We start from the raw sequence: 19,312 nt of genomic DNA, 5'->3' as shown, positions 1-19,312 counted from the left end.
GTTTAGCAGTAGGGAAAGGATTCTCAGATGGGGAGACAGCTGGACCACATGGATATTCACCCCTTGGACATCCACTTCCTTATTCCTAAGCACTCTTCCCTCTGCTCACCGACTTGAAGAGCTGACAGAACTCATTACCACTTTGGTCCTAGTATGGTCCCCATAATTCTTTGCTTAGTACCTCAAGCACAACTGAAACTGGACTATAACTTTCCAACAGGACTTTCCTGAAGGTCAGAAGACAGCTAAAGGAAGACCGGCAGAGAGTAACACAAAGCATCAGGAAGTGGCTTGTCCACCTGGGTCCCGACCTGTCCCCACACTGTGAGCATCATCCAGGCACTCACACCTCAACAGCTGCCCTTTGAAAGTCTTGACCTAAGTGGTTCTAGAAAGAGGCCTTGGGCTTCCTTCTTTCATTCTGCATTTCCCCTCTGAGGACTTGCCCCTTCCCGTGAACAGTATCATTCGGGACGTTCACTCCCTTTAGGGAAGAATATGCCCAAGGCCTTGCTCTGCCCAGTGTGAGACCTGTCTTATCAGTGCCCCGTAGTGGCGGTATAACCTCTGCATCCTCACGGAGGCCACAGTAGGCCATCTGGTAGGGGACCTGATCTGCTGCTTCTCCTGCTGCACCCACAGCACCCATCCCAGAGAGGACTAAAGCATTACATCACACTGTGCTCTGCACCGCTCCTAACGTTGCACAGGATATTCGACCATGCCTAGCAATCTGTAGCTGTGGCTGGACCCCACCTTCTACCCTATGCCCTCGCCACACACACACACACACACACACACACACACACACACACACACCCCATCAGCAAGGATCCTAGGCTCTCGTCACTTAGGTCATTGGGTAGGGGAGTAAGTTTTACAATCAGAGCCTTGCTTCAAGCACTGTGGAGAGAACACCACAGCTCTTTGCTGTGTGAACCTGCTACGGCTCCATCACCACCCTGCCGAATCTCCGTCCCTGTCCTCTGTCACAGGAGGGCCCCGACAGACAGGTGTACACACAGAGACAAAAATTCTGTATCTTCTCCTGATGCCCTGAGGAGGCGGCCTGGCACAGGTCTGCTCTCTCAGTGCTGGACCACCCCTCCCAGCCATTCTTCTCACCTCGAATTGTCTTTCTCAGCCTTGTAGCTGGAGCTCTTGCAGCTGTTTTCCTATTTCAGCCCCCCCTAGCCTTTTGGAATTTGACTTCATCTCAGACAGAGTACTTTAAACCCCTGGATTCAGGCCCGCCCCTCTCTTACCACATTGGTTGTGCTTCTACCTGGTTCATCCACTGCAGTGAGCTGGACTCTGAAGGGCCATGTTTCAAAGGGATGTCCTTCCTGATTATTGAGCACTATACTGTAAGAGCAACTCAGACTTCATTAGGAAAGTTTAATCCATTAGCTGGGAACAAATGGCACATGTAGCTTAAAAATAAGGTCTACATGCAGCGTTTAATTTAACCACAAATAACCTCTCTGTTTAAAATCTGTTCCTTGTGTCCTAGAAGAGAACCCCTGATAACTTTTCCATGGGTTTGGGAAAAGAAAAAAAGTCCATCTCAGGGCACCCTTCCACTTGGAGACACTCCTGGGCGTGTCTCTGACATCTTCATCTTGCCGAGTGTGTTCTCTGCTGTTATTCCTACACTCCTCTTCTATGTCAAGTCATTTCGAATCCCGGTTTTCAAACACTGATTTTTTCCTCTCGCAATCTCTTATGTCAGAGGGCGTCCTGACCTCAGGCAAATCCCAGGTAATCCAAGTACTTGATCTCAGACACAAACCCTATTTTCATAGTATGGCCCTGGGTAGTGAACTTGGGAAGAGAAATGGAAAACTCTGTAGAGCCGTCAATTCATGAAGAGGTACGTGTCTTCTCCACTCATCCGGGGTATCGATGAGTGAATAATTTTAACTCTCCATGTTGTATGATCATTTCTTACTGAATCATACCTTGACTCAAAAAATCCAAGCAACTGAATAATCGCGCGAGGCCTCTGGCATGGAAGTGGGCTTCTGGGATGCTTGCCAATGAGTTCCTGTTTTGAGGACACAGAATCTAAGTGGAAAGATTAAGTGGAGAGACAGCTCCACCCCTCTAAGTCTTATTCCTATGTTCCATTCAAATCTTGCTAGCCTGATTTCTGTGGGGTCTGGGCTTTGGAAATTCTCTTTTTTCATGGATGTCTCAGTGCACCTTGTTAAACCAAATTTGGACTGTGGCCTGTTCATCTGCTTCCAGCTCTGCTGATTGGTTCCAGTTTCCTTGCTCGTTAAAGCCAAGATAATCTGGCACCCACCAGCCAGGCATCCTCAAGTATCTGGCACCAAGGTAAACTTGGAAGCCAGTTCAGGAGTCTCAGTGATCCAACACCCTCATTGCATGATGAGAGGCAGTTGCGGTATACCAGAAAGAGCACTGGAATAGGAGCAGGAGAGCTGGGTTCTTGTCTCATCTTTGCCTCTACTGCATCGTGTAAGTTTGGGCATGTCTGTGGTTTCTCTGAAATTCTCCTTCCCCAGCTGTACGGGTATCTGGGCTAGACAGTTTTTCAGGTGTCTTCAAGTTCCAAAATTCTGAGTATGTGAAGAGCTAAAGGAACAAAGCTCCATTTATGCCTGTTGTTGCAAAAACACAACTTCACTTGTAAAATATTAGCAGTAACTGCCTAAAGTTGCTTGTGCTACTGATGCTTTTCCACAAAAGTAGGTGGTGTGATGACAAAACGGGAAGAGACACAGTCCAAATTCCAGAGGAATGTGCCTCACGTTTCCCAGTCGATAAGATGTGGATAATAATGCGTAATTTAAAATTGCTGGGAAGATTAAATGGGATGATACCTGGCAATTAGAGCTGTGCCAGACAAAAAGTAAGTGCTCAGTAAAAACTATTAGTAACATCAAATGGAAATATTGAGGTGGAATTTTAGTGAGGTTATGCAGAAATAACAAATATCTAGTTCCTATTCAGGAGTCAAGGTGGAAATTGAAGTGAGAATTCAGAAACAGATCCATACAAATATGATCACCTGGTTTTCAACAAAGGTGTCCCTGCAGTGTAGTGAAGAAAGGATGGTTTTATCAATGTATGATGCTGGATCCATTGGGTATCCCTATAGGAAAAAAGTGAAATTTGACTACCACATCACACTTTCTACAAAAATCAACTCCACGTGCCTCATAGATCTAACTGTAAAAGGTAAAAGTTACACTTCTGGAAGATAAGATAGAAGGATAACCTCATGACCCTGCGATAAGCAAAGATTACTTCAGCGGGACACAGAAAGCATTAACCTCAAAGGAAAAGGATAATTAGCTTTCATTAAATTTAAGAAGTTCTGTTTATCAAAAGACACCATTAAAATAATGCAAAGGCAAGCCACAGAGGAGAAGACATTTGTAATAACATATAGCCAGCAAAGGACTCCTATTGAGAGTATGTAAAGAGTTCCACAGGCATTTTATAAAACAGCCAGTGGTCAAAAGCATCTGAAAAGTACTTCAACTGGAAATTAAAACCACAGTGAGTTACTACTATGTCCCTACGAGAATAGCTCAATTTTTCTTTTTAAAGATGACTATACCAAACGTTAGTGGGGATGTGAAGCAATTAGAACTCTCATACACTGACCAGGAGTGGAAGTTGGTGCAACCACTTTGGAAAATAGTTGTATGTAATAGAATTGAATAGATTCACACTTATGACCTAGCAGTTTCATTCTTAGCAAAGACTCAACAGAAATGAGTACATATGGACAAGAATACTCATGGAAGCATTATCCATGATAGCGAAACACTAAAGACGACCCAAATATCCAGAAGCTTCTGGAATTCTGGTTATGTTCTATTTTTGAACTGAGGAGTGATCACCTAAGTGTATTCACCTTGTAAAAATTGATTGAGCTGCATACTTATGGCTTGTATAATTTATGTATTTCACGCTTCAGTAAAAAGTTTATTTTAAGAAGCGAAGGGGCATACAAAAAAAGTAGAAACAACCCAATCTCTGTCAACTCACGAATAGTAAAGAAATGTGTATGTCCATACAGTGGAATATTATTCAGTCATAAAAAGAAATGAAGTACCAACGCATGCTACTACATAGAAAGACCTGGAAAGCATTGTTAAGTGAAAGAAGACAATCGCAAAGGACCACATAACCATTCCATTTATATGAGATGTCCAGAATAGGCACAGAGACAGGGTAGATTAGTGGGTGCCTAGGGCTGGGAAGGTTGGGGAGAGATAGGAAGTGACTGAAAACAGATATGCGGTTTCTTTTGGGAATGACGAAATAGTCTAAAATTGACCGTAGTGATGGTTGCACAAGGTACATACACCAAAAACCATTAAACTGTACACTTAGATGAGTGAATGGTATAGTATGTGAATTCGATCTCAATAGAACGGCTGGAAACAGAAAGTCAAAGGTACTGATAATTATGGAGTGATTAAAACCCCTTAGAAAAAGGCTGGACCTTGGGACATGATAGTTCAGAACATTGATATTAGAGTCCAACAGCGTTCTAATCCACGCACTGCCATTTACTGTGCAACATTAGGCAAGTCATCTAACTTCTCTGAGCCTGAATGTCTTCGCCTGTTAAACATAAAAAAAAAAAAAAATTTAATGCTTATTTATTTATTTATTTTGAGAGAGAGAAATAAATCATGAGTAGGGGAGGGGCAGAGAGAGAGGGAGAGAGAAAATCCCAAGCAGGCTCCTGTGCTGTCAGTGCAGAGCCCGATGCAGGGGTCAGTCCCACAAACCGGTAGATCATGACCTGATCCAAAAATCAAGAGTCAGATGCTTAACTGACTGAGCCACCCCGGTGCCCCAAAACATGAAAATTAATAGTACCTATGCCATAGAACTTTTGCGCAGTAGATTCATTTAATCGAGAGAGATTTGAATATCTTTTATGCTTAAGGTCCAGTGGATGATAACTGTGGTTATAACTAGCCAGGAGGTGTTGCATCTAAACAGTCTTAACTCCATTTTGGTGGCAGAAGTGACAAGTAAATTTGAGAGTATGTCCTGAGGACTGGACACTTTTGCCCTACTCTGCCGCGTCAGCATCTATCGAAAAGTACAAAAGATAATCATATTAACAACCCTAAGTTATTAGTATTGAATTATATTCTACTGTTAGGAAAAGGAAATATATAATATATTTATAGAGGATTTCTATCCAGAAGGGTTGAAACCATAAAGGATGGATGATTAAAGCATTGGCATTCAGTTACCTAGAAAATTTAGCAATTCAAATACTTTATGTGAAAACCGAATTAAAACTGTAATTGATATATGGCTAGTTCATAAATAGAAAATGACCATTGGTTGCAGGTTTTTTATTTCAGGGAATATTCACTGTCCCCATAAAGGAGTCACTCTTGCTTATGTTGAAAATCATACTCTCTTCTACCCATTTGTCTTAGAGTGTGTGCTCTGCAGAGTAAATGTACGATTCTTTAAAAACTGGTACCGTGAGCACTTGCAGCCTTACAGGGGTTAAGAACAAAAGCAATTACCAGTTAGTCAGACACCTGAAACTCAGGAGCAGATCCCATCAAGTACTGGCTAAAGGCTTAGGTTTGGGAGCCAGACCTTGATACAAGGTATCTAACCTCCCTGGGCCTCAGGTTCCTCATCTGTAGGAAGAGATCTGTTTTAGGGCATTGTGAGGATTACATGAATTAATACAAAGTGCTCTAGAAAGAAAGCAGTCAATGCGCTATTTTTATGGGGCAATCAGTGAGGTGAATGCCTGTCGTAAGCGGCCATAAATCATGGATATAATTTCTTATTAATTTTCGAGAAGCCTTGGGGAATCAGAAAACAGTCTCTCCATCATGCAAAAGAGATTAACGAGACTGAGTAATTAGATCCAAAAAGAGCTAATTTGATATGGTGGAAAAAAATAACAAGAACCTAAAACGGCTTCTCCAGAACGAGAGGAAAGCCATTAAGGGGTTTTGTCACAGGACATAAAGCTTTTAAAAGCTTTAGCCTCTCAAAGTTCAAGGTGAATATGAAAGTTGCTTTGATTTCAGCTGAAAGGAAGGCTGGAATCGGATTAAGCAGTTGTTGGGAACAGTTAGATTTAGCGAACGGGCATTTAAATACACACAGATGTTTAGATTTCTTTAAAACTTGTTGAAAATGGTACATCTCTTTTAAATTCGCCTATTAGAGACCAGTAATTATGTTTTGTAGAGACGCTTTCTTTAAAATAGAAAACCTCACAAAGGGGTGTGAAAACATGCTGAAATCTCGTTTTCGAATGTGTGTCCGTGAGAAATTGGTCTGCTGGGATCGCGCACGCACTGCCTGCCTGCCTGCCACAGGCAGGAGAATGGGTAGGTTCCCTGTGCTAGCCGTGCACAGATGCTGGACCTGTAAAGTGACGGCAAAAGCCACAGGCTGCTGTAAACTGGAGTCCTGTTTCTGGCTTGAAAATAGTTGTTTCTTATTTAGAAGGAGCGTGCCTACTCGTGCCGCTTCGTTTACTGAGCTCACCTGTAACAGAAACGGCCTGCAAAGTGCCTTCTTCACCCTTATCCACCAGGAGACTTGGCAGGTGACCTGCCACCATTCACTGCCCCCTGCCCAGACCAGCCCGTGGTGCTTTCTATTGCTGTGTGGTGGGGAATCCGCGAGCGGGAGGTGGTGGGGCGGGGACAGAGCATTTTGTTGGTGTGTTTTTATTTAGAAAGGGAAGGGAAGAAGGAAGGGAAGGGCAGACGGAAGGGAAGAAGAAAGGGAGAGGGAGAGGAAGAGGAAAGAAGGAGGGAAGGGAGGGAGGGAAGGAAGGAAGAACAGTTAAACAGTCCATTTAGGATAGAAATATTAGAAGTTACATATAAACAAAAAGAAAAATGTCTAATTCTACCACTCAGAGAAAACCATTGTTACCATCTTGACATATTTTTTCCAGACATTTTTAAGCCAGGTTTGCATTTTTTATTTTATACTTTTTATCTTTATTGCTTTTCCAGCCTTTGAAAGCTGGAAACATTACAAATGTGTATAATGTAGAAAGGAATAGTCCCCATATCCTCAACCTCCAGAAATCATCACTGGGGACATTTTAATTCTGCTTAGGCAGTAACCCTCTCCTGCCTCTATTGGCTTGTCCTTCTCTTAAAACTTGTAGCTAGTTTTACTTAACCGGATTTTTCCCTTTTAAACTTTTTTCTTTCCTTGGCTTCAGCCCCTGCAAACTTTTTTTTTTTTTTTTTAATTTTTGGATAGAGAATTTTGAACATGCACAGAAGTAGACAGAATAGTATAATGAAACTCCTTGTTCCCATCACCCAACCCTGGCAACCTTAAAACAGCGGCCAGTTCACCCCATTCACACCCCACCCACCCTTAATGATTTGGACCTGCTAACTGCATAACCACCTTCAAGGGTCCTTCTTGGCCCCTCTGACTTTACTCTCTTTTGGCATCGAGGAAAGACCAAACGCCTGCCCTCCCGCCCTCAGAGCTTTGCGCGAGCCTCTGCTCCACGCTCTGTCCCAGGCCTGACCGGCTGACCTGGGCTTTCCCCACTCACTTCTGAAAGGCCTGGAAATTCCCAGACGTTGGGTGTGCCAGCCTCCCATGTTCAGCTCCTCATTCTCTTTCCTGTTAATGAAGGAGGCCATTGCTCAAATCATTTGGAAGGGGAAAAGTGGAATTTACTACCTGGGTGTTCCTCTTCCATGCTGTTCATATAAATTTAAACTTAGATTCCTGAGAATTAGATTGGACATGACAAAAATTGCTGTGTGGGCAGTTTAGTTGAGTACTTGCAGATTGATAGAGCCCTTTGTAATGATGAAGGAAAAAGGCTCTCTAAGCTGCTTAGTTCCAAAAGGTGAGCTCACCAGTTAAGGAGTTTGCACCTGAAGGTCCTCATTAACCCTTTGCTGGATGGCAAAAAGAAAATTAAAAGAGGCAGTGTGCGGACTCTTCAACTCCTGGCCCTCAGGAGGATCTGAGAAATCCTCGTGTACAGCCCCCTCCTCATACATGGGTACCTTGCGCTGCATTCAGATTTACTTGCCCCAGAATGTTTCACTTTGACTCCTTTTAAGTTTATGAAATATCCTCAAACCATTGCCACGTCATGGCCGTGGAGTACTGCCATGGCTTGCTGTACCAGTGGTCAACTTTCGTGTTTGATTACATAACCAGATACCGCACAGAACTGGAAGACGTCAGAGTTTGAGTTGTCTCTCTTACCCAATCGGTGTTTCCACCAAAGTGAGGGAATTTGCTTACCCCAACTAAAAGATGGAGTTTATTGTGTGGCTCCAAGGTGAGCCAAGCCCGGTTGTTCCTCAACCGTGAATCTGTCTCTCAAATGCAACGGGCCAGACTAAGGCCAGGGCCTGCATGCTGGCTGAGTGTGCCGCCCTGAAGGAGGCCCTGCAGTTCTGGGGAAGTCTAGACAGCAGAGAGTCCCTTTCTCTCAGTTCTCTCTGTTGGATTACCCTTTCTGAGCTCTCAGCACACGGTTTTCTATTGCTCTTACGACCCATGTTGTTGGGAAGACTGACCACAGGGGCAAGAGGGTGACCCAAGCAAGAGCATCATTTTCCCATCACGTAGGCTGGATGGAGGCCAGTCTGTGCGATGGGAGATCCAGTATGGGTTGGCATCTATCGATGTGTCTTACAGGTTATGCTTCTTTGCATCCTCTGTGTTTGTTCACCAAGCATATTACTTCACTGAAGGATTGACTGAATTCGTTTGCCTGGCAGCACCATTCCTAAGAGTTCTTCTTGGCTGCCTTTCAGTTCAGTATGACCTCAGACGGCATTCGCAGAACCGTGATACGCAGAGGGAAGAGGTGATAAAGTGAGAAGGTGGTATATTCACTTCTCTGCTGGAAACTCTCCAGTGGTTTCCCACAACACTGGAAACAAAATCTAAATGCCTCGTCCGGCCCAGCAGGGTGTCTCTCTCATCAAGGCTCCATCTACCTCACTAGCCTTCTAGGTTCCAGGTCTCCCCTTCTTTCTCCACCGTCGACACAACCAGCTTGCTACTGCCTTTGCCCCTTCGCTCCGGTTATTCTGCCTGCCATGCACTCCCCCATGCCATCGTGTGACGTGGTCCTTTTGAGACACACAGGTCTCTGTTTTTTCCCCTGGAGAGACCTTCATGAACTAAATCGGAGGTGATCCCCAGGCATCCTCATCCCCTCAGCCTGTTTTATTTTCTTCAGAGTCCTTTTTACTGTCTTAAGTTCTCTTACCATTTATTTGTTTGCTTCTTGTCTTTCTCTCCCCACTAGAACGTACGCTCCCTAAGAGAAGGGACCTTATCAGTGTTGTGTACTTGTATGTCCCCAGTGCCTGGAAAAGTACTTGGCACGTAGTGGGAGCATGATAAGTATCTGTTGAATGGCTAATTGAATGAATGAAGGTGGTTATTAGGAGGATGCTGAGGATTATGAGGGGATTCAAAGCCAAGCCATATGGTAATTTAGCTTGAAGGAGAGAAGATCCAGGGGGCCCCGTGCTATCTGACTATTTCAAAGCCAGTGCCAACCCAAAAGCAGAGCCCAGCCCTGCTGGAAGAGATCTCCCCCTGCACTCATTTCTCTCAGTCACGTTGCTGTCCTCTAAGAGTTGGGCTTGTTCTAGGCAGCCCCATGGGGTGGAACTGAGCCAAAAAGTAGAAGCTGTAGAAAGACATGTTTTGGCTCTAAAGGGGGCGATGATTTTGATTGGCGTTGCCATCCAAGGATGGAGTGGACTATGCTGAGAAGTAGTGATTTCTAAGTCACCTGAGGTGTGCAGGCATAGGTTGCTCTCACTCTGGGAGGACCTGGTGTGGGGAGGACTCTGCACAGTCAGACCAGGCAGCATTTACAGCCCCTTTCAACCCGGATGGGCAATGAATCTGCCCTATGTTTTTGTCATTTCCTGATTCGTTCAGTAGACATCAGACACTGACTCTGTGCTTGGCCCTCTCCCTGCCCTTCGTGCCGATGACAGAGGGTGGGGGAGATATCTCATGACCAACTTTCAGGAAGTGGTGAAAGTGGGGCTGGTGGGGGTGGGGGGGGTGGTGCATGGGGAGTGTCGTGCTGTAGAAAGACACAGGAGAGGAGGTGAACCTGGCCTAGGTCATCGGGGAGTAGGCTTATGCACTAGTCTGTGGGACGAGTAGGAATCGTCAGGAAGAGAAGCAGGGTGACAGGGAGGTTTGCATTTTGGAAAGAGTATTATCTTCAGTGTGGAAAGTAGGTCTGACAAATGTCAGGGAGAGCAACAAGGGGGTTGTTAGATCTTCCTTCGAAGGAAAAATGGTGGCCCTGGCCACAGTGGGGACGGTGGGAAGAAGAGAGACCAGCCGACTTAGGGGAGAGAGTTCAGAGTGATTGATTGACACGGGCTGAGTAAGGCGTAGTTTCTTGTAGGTTTAGGCAGTGATGGTGCCCCTTTTAGTTTAGGGGAGGTGATCCCACTTCGTGGGATGGAGAGCACAGGAAGAGACATAGTGACTTTCAGAGGTGTGAGTGTGAGGTGCCTGTGGGACAGCTAAGTGGCATGTCAGTCTGGAGCTCAGAGAAATCGAGGTGGGGGCACAGAATAAGGAGACCAGAGCACAGAGATGAGGCTTGAACTCCTGGGAATGGCTGAGACATTAGGGAGAAAGTGGAATGGACAGAGAAGGCAACCCAGGGCAAAGCTCGAAGGCACGCCAACGTGTAAGGGACAGGAGAGGAAGAGGAGCCTGAGAAGGAGCAGTTGCAGTGTTAGGCTCACACCCAGAGCCAAGGGAGCGGGGGTCAAAGAAGGAGACATCACTAGGTCTCCGATGCCCTGTAAGGTCAGGCCAAGTCAGGCCTAAAAAGTTTTGTCTTTAGCAACACAAAGGCCATTAGCGACCCAGACAAAAGCAGTTACTTTTTTGCTGCTGAGGTACACATGGCAGTGTTGTTGCCTGACATTCTGGATCAAAACAAGCGTCAAGAAGAGCCTCTGGGTCAAGAGGGGCCTCTGTCACCGCTCTTTGGTCTTAGCAGTGGGTAAAAGTGAATTCAAGTGACCCAGGTCTGGAAGGCCCTGGTCTCACATCTCACGGGGGTAGCCTGATCCGTCCCCGCCCATAATAGACACAGCCCTTTCAGGTACTGAGGATAGTGCCTCTGCTGCCAGCCAAGGAAGACCCACTATAAGCTAGGAGCTTAGAAAGGAATAGCTGGACCTTAAGGACTCACAGTTGAATAGAACTGAACTTGATGACTTTGTAGTTGTTTACAGCTGGCTCTGCTGCAGGTGGCGAAGGGGAGTGGCGGTAGGAACCAAGAGACTGCAGGGACAGAAATGTGGCTGGGGGCAAGGCTGAGGAGAGTCCCCAGCAGGCCTTCTGGGTTCCATGGCCAAGAATGGCTTCTATTGAATCTGCCAAGAGATGGGGAGAGATTTTGAGCTGTGGCCCCTTGAGATGAAAAATTGGGATGTATTGTCTTGTCTTGGAGTTTAGGGGGCTGGGGGTGATCAAAAGAGCAAAGTCTCTGAACCTGGTTTTGAATGCAGGGGTTATTACTAGGCAGATAATCTTGGACAAATGACTTGGAGCCTCTTTGAGGCTCAGATGATTCATCCGTGAAATACAGTTTATGTGCCTGTGTCAAAGTTAGGTCAGTGTATGTGGAGCCCTTGGGCACAAAGTAGACATGAAACGGTCACTACTACTGTCCTTATTATCATTTCTTTAAAAAAAAATTTTAAAATTTATTCATTTTTGAGGGACAGAGAGAGATGGAGAGTGAGTGGGAGAGAGGCAGAGAGAGAAAGAGACACAGAATCCGAAGCAGGCTCCAGGCTCTGGGCTCCAAGCAGCCAGCACAGAGCCCAGCGCGGGGGCTTGAACTCACGGACCACGAGATCATGACCTGAGCTGAAGTTGGGCACTTAACCGACAGAGCCATCCAGGCGCCTCTCCTTATTATCATTTTTATGATTGTCATTGTCAGTATGTGTTCATACAGCCGTTACTGACTTCGGAGCACTTGCACATGTTCTCACTGAAGTGACAGCTGACTTCAGCTCCACTCGCCCCCAGATAGAAGGGTGTGTAACCTTCCTCTATCATAGTGCTGGTAATACACTGTCACCACATTGTCGTATCTGCCAACCCCAGGAGACCATGAGCACCTTAAACAGAGGAATCACCTCTCATGGATGCCCGGAGCCAGAGTAAACCAGAGGCTTCATTTCTGTGTGTCGTGGATCCTTGTGAGGAAGCACTTTCCCATGACAAGAACTCCTCAGAGATAGAGCAAGTGGCTTCAAGACGTGAGCTCCCCCAACCCTTGAGGACATGTCAGGGGCCACTGAGCAGGGATGCTGTTGGAAAGTGACTGAACTGGCTGGGAGGCTGGCTTAGACAAGGTGGTTTTTAAGCCCTTGTCTTAACCTTTTAAGACAAGTTTCTATTTATGTTTTAATTGGATGAAGCACTTGTGATGTCCTCTCTGCTTCATTCCAAATCTATTCATGTTAATATTGAGGCACCACTGAGCAAAGCCAGTCCAGCATGGCCGGCCTTGGGGACTTTGCCTCCACCTGCTTCCCCAGCTCTTGAAAACCATCAGGGCTTCCCTTAGCCCCACTAGATGAAAACTTTTGATGTAAAACATATTTTAAAGAATACTTTTATATGGAGGGACTCTGGGTGGCTCAGTCAGTTGAGCGTCCAACTTTGACTCAGGTCATGATATCACGGTTCGTGAGTTCGAGCCCCGCGTCGGGCTCTGTGCTGACAGCTCGGAGCCTGGAGCCTGCTTCGGATTCTGTGTCTCCCTCTCCCTCTGTTCCTCCCCTACTCGCTCTCTGTCTCTCTCTCTCTCTCTCTCTCTCTCTCTCTCTCTCTCTCAAAAATAAATAAACATTAAAAAACAATTAAAAAATTTTATTAAAAAGATGAATACTTTTTTATGGAAGACAGTATTCCTTAAAAAAACATCAAATTGATCCTAAATGGTTTGGCAGCATATGATCCAGAATGTTCTGGATTTATATTTTCTCTTTCATGGAATAAAAACTGCAGTGCCACTGCCTCAAAAGTTCTGCAAGTTCACATTATGTAAATATATGTAATAAAATATTTACTTAGGGTTTCCACAAAAAAGGTCCAAAGGAGAAAATAAGAGAGCTTCTCTTTGCTGGTCTTAGAAGCTCTGCTGGGAATTCTGAGTGAAATTTAAGCCTCTGAAATATGTTTTGATTGGCCTCCTTCATGTTTTATCTCCTGTAATGAACTCTTTGTCAGTTTGTCAATTTTGACTAAGGACAGAAAGTTCATGTGTAGTAACAACACACAGACCGAATTTAAAATTATGGCTTATATCATGATGTAATAATCCTCTCTTTTCCTTTAGTCAATATTTACCTGTTAGGCCAATATATTATAATTCTGAGTTCAAAAGAAGACACTTTATTTTACCTTCCCCAAGTGTTGGTTTTAGATACTTGTAATATCAAAATTGGAAACTGAGCTGTCTGAGACTCTTGGCCACATTCTCTTAGGGTTGAGTTCCTCGATCATCACAGGGCAGGTGTCCCTGCTCCCAGTGACCCAACAGTACAGCTGCGTGGCTCTCAGAGTGAGGCCGCTGAACTCTGAGCCACACTGGTTTCTCTTTCCAGACAGCCCTCTCCTCTGTGGGAAGTAGGTCTATTATATTATCCCACAGCAGCCGGGATCTCTTAGACGGACTTAGGTTTTCCCTCATGTATTAATGCTACAGGCATGGGCGGAAAGACCCAACAAACGCCCTGTAGGAGGGTGGTCCCTGAGTGCGAGGCAGATGAGGAATGGGGAACCTTAAATTCTGTTCTTCCCCTGAACCCCTTATTTCAACCACCCCATGCTTGAACGATTTTCCATTTTAAAAAACTACAGGAAGAATGGTCTCCTCCAGCGAGGAAGGAATAAGAGGATAATAAATAGCTCCAGAATGTGCAGATAAAATGTGTGATACTTTCGGACTGATTGTCTAGGCAACCAGAGGAGCAGGTAGTGATGTGTTCGGAAGCTCTTCTGAGTCAACTTGGGTATCAGTCAGGACTCTTCCTGTGAGTCATAACTGAAAGGGAACTGATTGATTCATGAACTGCCAAGTCCATAAGTAGGCTAGTTTCAAGTTCAGCTGGATCCTGGAGTTCAAATGAGGTCATAATGATTCTCCCTTTTTTTTCCTAGACCTATTATTTTCTATATTGGCATGATTGTGTGGCAAAGATGTTTCCTTGGCAGCTCCAGACTTACAATGTTCCTTGGTGTCGGGGGTCCCAGAGAGAGATCCTTTCTCCTGAAGTTACTATGAACAAGGATAGGATATAGTAGAATGACACCATGCATATATTTAAATTTAATCAAATTAGGGGCTCCTGGGTGGCTCAGCCAGTTGAGCGTCCAAACTCTTGATTTCAGCTCAGGTAAGGTTCTCATGGTTCATGAGACGGAGCCCCACGTCGGGCTCCGTGCTGAACGTGTAGCCTGTTTAAGAGTCTCTCTCTCCCTTTGCCCCTCCCCCCCATCTCGCCCTCCCTCTCTCTCTCATTAATTAATGCAAATTCATCTTTGTGTTGATATCATCAGTGTGCCTCTGTCTGCCCATGATGCGCTCGTCATACTACACGCTTACTTTGCATGCGTACGCTTCTTTTGTATTCTGTCCATGCTGCCCATTTTCATATGCATACGTGTGTGTGTGTGTGTAATCACATATGCTACGTGTGTGTGTGTGTGTGTGTGTGTGTGTGTGTGTATAATCACATATGCTACATGTGAGAGATGCTTTACGGGATGTTCAAGAGTAAACCTTAAATTTACAACCTAACCATTCCCTCAACCCCACTTTAGCTGTAATCCCACCAGCCTACGCCATCCGACCATATCTCTTGCAGAACTGTTAGGGAAGGCAGGGCCTGCTGAAAACCAGCTCTACCAGGAAGGGAAAGGGCAATTCTGAAAGGGGAAGAAAGTAGGTCTTTCACCAGAAGGGAAAAGACTACAGGCAAATAAGTCAATTATTGATTCGTTCACTCAACAAGTATTTATTGAATGCCTATGGTTTGTCAGGCATCCTTCTAGGTATTGCCCCTACGCCAGTGAAATTTACACAGAAGGTTCTGCCTTGCTGGAGCTTACGCTATAGGGAGAGAGGAAGGCAGTAAATATGTAAGCCAATAAAGATGCGCTGTGGTATCTGGCAAGATGAGTGCCCTGAAGGAAAGAGCATGGTCATCATCTTCATCTATGGATCAGGTGCTGTGACAGGTAGAAGAAACAGGTAGAAGAAACAGAGGGCAGAGAATCTCTTCTTGTTCTGGGATTCTCTTTCAGTTGATCCTTAGAAGGTAAGGAGGGTTTTGATAGGCAGATCCTGTTGAGATGATCCCAAACATAAGAAAAAACATGAGCCAAGCAGACATCTCAGTGGGATGAGGTAGGGTATATTCTGGGAATGGAAAGAGGTTTCCCAGGACAGCCACATAATAGAGATGTGGAGGGGGAAGCTGGAAGGCCTGGCATGGCAGGTTGGGGTGAGACTAAGTGAAGACATGGTTTACAGGCTAAAGAGTGGCATCACCAGGTCCATGGCCGAGAAGATTCTAGGCAGCGGTGTGCAGGGCTAGGTGAGAAGAGGCAGTATCGAGGCAGGAAGGCCAGGTGTAGATCTCCACATAAAGGCTGTGGTCAGAATGAGCAGGAAGAGCAGAGAAGTCAGAGGCAGAGTCTCCAGAGTTCGGGGATTCTCTCACTTCCAGTCGCCTGAAAGGGTTTGTTCACTGTCCAAAATGAGTCTTCTTTTGCAAGTCTGCTGATGTTTACAAAGACAAGAGGCCTTTAGAAATGGGAAGCATCTCGTGAAGATGGTTAATGTTGCTTCCTGGGGATAAAAATCTCACCATCTCACTAAACAGTGAGGAAAGTAACCATGCAAAGCACAGGGGGCAGCGGATTGCCCAGCAGGACTGGAAACGGGGGCCTGCACCTCAAGTCGCGTGGCCTCAGAGAATGCCATGCATTCTTGGGAAGGATTCCTGGGAGGGATGGCTGTCGCCTTCCGTACCCCACTGATCAGCCTTCTTCTGCATTTACAGGCAACTTCGAAGTGGGGGTTCACATTGCTGACGTCAGTTACTTTGTTCCTGAGGGATCCCCTCTGGATAAAGTAGCTGCTGAGAGAGCCACGAGTGTCTACTTGGTTCAGAAGGTAAGCACCGGTCTCCAGTTTCTTGGATTAAAAAAACGTTCTATTTAGTCTGCGTCCTTTGTTTGTTTCTCTTTTCTTAAAAAAAAAAAAAAAATGAGGAACAGCTATCTTGTCTGAACATCTTTTCTCACATCCAGTGAGGTCTTAAGAAAAGGTTTTCTTTGGAAAAGTGCTTCCCCTCTGTGGTTGCAGGTTTTCATTCTATATTCAAAAAGAACCAAACTGAAGAGATACCAGGGCAGGACACGGGGGCGCATCTGAAGTTTCAGAGCAGCCCTGCCTCCCAAGTGACTCAGACAGGTGCCCATGTTCGGAAAGAAATGAGGAAAAGGAACTGCCTTCAAACTCTTGTTCCAGAGTAGGGCTGTGCACACTCAGCCCATATGAGCCACAGTTTTTATGAAGTTTTTTTTTTTTTCTAACCCAGCCACATGCGTTCATTTCGGTAATGTCTATGGCATTGTCACACTAGAGCAGGAGAAAGGAATGAAAACACCTTTTGAGAAAGTTTCATCCCCTGACCTGCCCTTGACAAGATAATCTGGAGTCTCAGAGATGGAAAAACATTTCATCGAAGAAGATATACGGATCACAAATAAGCATATGAGAAGATGCTCCTCATCATATGTTATTAGGGAAACGTAAATTAAAATAACAGTGTGATACCACCAAAAAACAAACAAACAAACAAAAACCCAGGAACTATTCAGTACCCATCAACTCTAGAGCGAACAAGGAAATTTTGGTATAGTCGCACGGTAGGACTCTAGATTGACAACCACAGAGAAGCCTGGTGAACGAAACCAGGCACAAGAGTATGCAGCATGTGAGTCCACGTGTATAAAGTTCAAAGACGGGCAGAGTGAACACAAGTCAGAATAGTGGTCACGCTTGAGAAAAGAGGGCCCGAGTAGCGGGGGGACAGCTAATGATTCCTGATCTGGGTGCTGATTACGTGAGCTTTCAGTTCGTGAAAATGCACACTTACGTTTTCTGACTTGTGCACTTGTGCGTGTGTGTGTGTGTATCATACCTAAATAAAAGTGTTTTCATTTTGAAGCTTTTGTGGGGATGACTTTCTCTCCACTCTGGCTCCTTCTAGTGTAGGTATCCGGCCTACTCAAACAAAGGAACAACATCAAAAGCCAGGTCCCTCGCTCACAGCTTGGCCCTCCTGAGAACCCAGCTCTGATATTTGTACATTGTTTACACTTAATGTAACCTCAGGTTGGAGACATCCCATCCATACCTCCCACCTAAAAGTGCAGTTGGCCAAATCCGGCCCAAGGCCTCTTAGGGAAAGGGAGATAAGACTCCAGAACCCCTTGTATCTACAAACTATAATGTTATGATGGGAAGAGAAACAGAAGTAGCAATCGCTTAGACTTTGAAGACCACATAAAGTGAATGATGTGAATTGTTCTCTCCACGCAGACAAGTTTAACTCTGTTCTTCAGATTCACATATTTAGGAATTCTAGCCACAGTTAGAAGTTCTTTGTCCAAGCAGGTGGCTTTCTCTTATCTAGCTGTTGCATTCTCCTTTTATAACCAGGAATTATGTTTCCAAAACCAAAAATGGAAAAATAAAATTGGGTTAAATAACTAAGCACATTTCCTTTCCTATTCTCTTTACTTTGGTTTTGTGATTGTCACAGTTCTAGAATTTGTCTTTGGGACTGCAGTGTTGGGGCTCTGCTGTTGAGCTCTCAAAGCGGGGAGCTGAGTGGAGGAAGGGCCGGTGTGCCCCTGAGCAGCCCGCAGCTTGGCGGGAGCGAGCAGCGCCTGCCCACAACCTTGGACAGCAGCTGTGCATTCTGATTCCTTTGAACCACGACTCTGACCTTTCTTCCTACTCATTTTTGTTTCTTGAAGGACTGGGTCCAGGAACTTTTCTACTGTTTTCACTTCACTTTGCCTATAAAGGTCTTCTTAAAAGCTGGATGCGCTGCTTTCCTCTTCCTCCAGACTCTCTGCTTTCTCATTTGGCAGAATTTCTCCCAACTTCATCAGATGAGGGAAGGAGGGTGTAGGTTGGGGGAGGGGGCCGGGCGATTTCCCATCTATAGGGAATGTGGCACTGATTTCTTTTCATTCAGGGCTCCTGGCTTATGAGTAACTGACATCAGAATTACAGGCCAAGCTTGATTTGGGGAATTATTCCATAGATTAGGAATATACAGTAAAACAGATATTGGGTCCAAATACCATTTTACTGTCTTTAAAATGAAATCCTTTTTGTTGGGATTTTATTCACAGTGTTAAGTATTTGGTTACTCTCATGACCAACAGGGCATACTCAGGAGAACAGATCAATTGGAATAGTGTCCATTTAAGTCCCGTGAAAAGACACACTCTTTCTTTTTGACAAAAATCAGGTATCTGCCCATTAGGGGACCAACCATCTAACTTTAGGCCTGTCCTCCTCAGAAGGACGTGACATCTACCCAGTAAATGTCTCCTGGCTGTCTTCCCTGAGCGGGAATTACAATGAAACTGTAAAATGTAAGGTGATTTTTAAAAATAAGTGAATTAAGTTTTAAAAGTAAAAGAAACCCTAAACAGTTGAAACCTAAACCTGAATTGTCTGCCCGTTGGCCGGAGCAGTCGTGTTATTTTAGGTGTGAAACAGCTCAAATGAAAGCTTGCCCATAAATCTCTACGCTATTTTATTGGTGCTGCTTTATAATAGAGATCAAAGATTGGGGCTGGAAGCCTGTCTTAACGTGGAGTCCAAAGAGTTTTAAGATGTTCCTCTCTGACCCCAGCAGGTTGTCAGAGTGTTGATGTTTTGTTAATGTCAAACTGCGCAGCAGAGTTGATCAGATTCGGAGTTCGTGGAAGTGTTGATATGAAAAAGGAAACTCTTTCAACAGAGATGTTGGCTGGCAGATATCAATTCCCTTTAGGTTGTTGCAGTGTGTGAGTGGGGGGCCAGCTGTACCTTCCTGCTAAAACCTTGAAGTCCTCAGAGAAGAGGAGAAAAACTCCCTAAGTTCCCAGGCTCCGGCAGCCAATGGGCTCTCGAGGGTGTGAGGGAGTTTGGGAGCCAGCGGAGAGCCGGGCTGGA

At 45.1% G+C, this 19,312-nt stretch overlaps 1 protein-coding gene across 9 annotated transcripts in view; it reads left to right on the top strand.

Moving 5' to 3' along the window:
• DIS3L2 (DIS3 like 3'-5' exoribonuclease 2) overlaps nt 1–19,312 on the top strand; it is a 350,479-nt gene that overhangs the window by 225,006 nt on the left and 106,161 nt on the right. For all 9 annotated transcript variants that reach the window (XR_007154750.1, XM_047870804.1, XM_047870806.1 and 6 more), the window contains one exon: nt 16,131–16,243. Coding sequence is in view for 8 of the 9 variants with exons in the window: in XM_047870804.1 (XP_047726760.1) it covers nt 16,131–16,243 (113 nt within the window). In the remaining variant the exon portion in view is untranslated. The remainder of the gene's footprint in view (nt 1–16,130; nt 16,244–19,312) is intronic.

The sequence above is a fragment of the Prionailurus viverrinus genome, chromosome C1 (assembly GCF_022837055.1).
Source record: "Prionailurus viverrinus isolate Anna chromosome C1, UM_Priviv_1.0, whole genome shotgun sequence".
In the NCBI taxonomy this organism is placed as follows: domain Eukaryota; kingdom Metazoa; phylum Chordata; class Mammalia; order Carnivora; family Felidae; genus Prionailurus; species Prionailurus viverrinus.
Note: the sequence above shows the minus strand (reverse complement) of the source record. Positions and strands in the feature narration are given on the sequence as shown.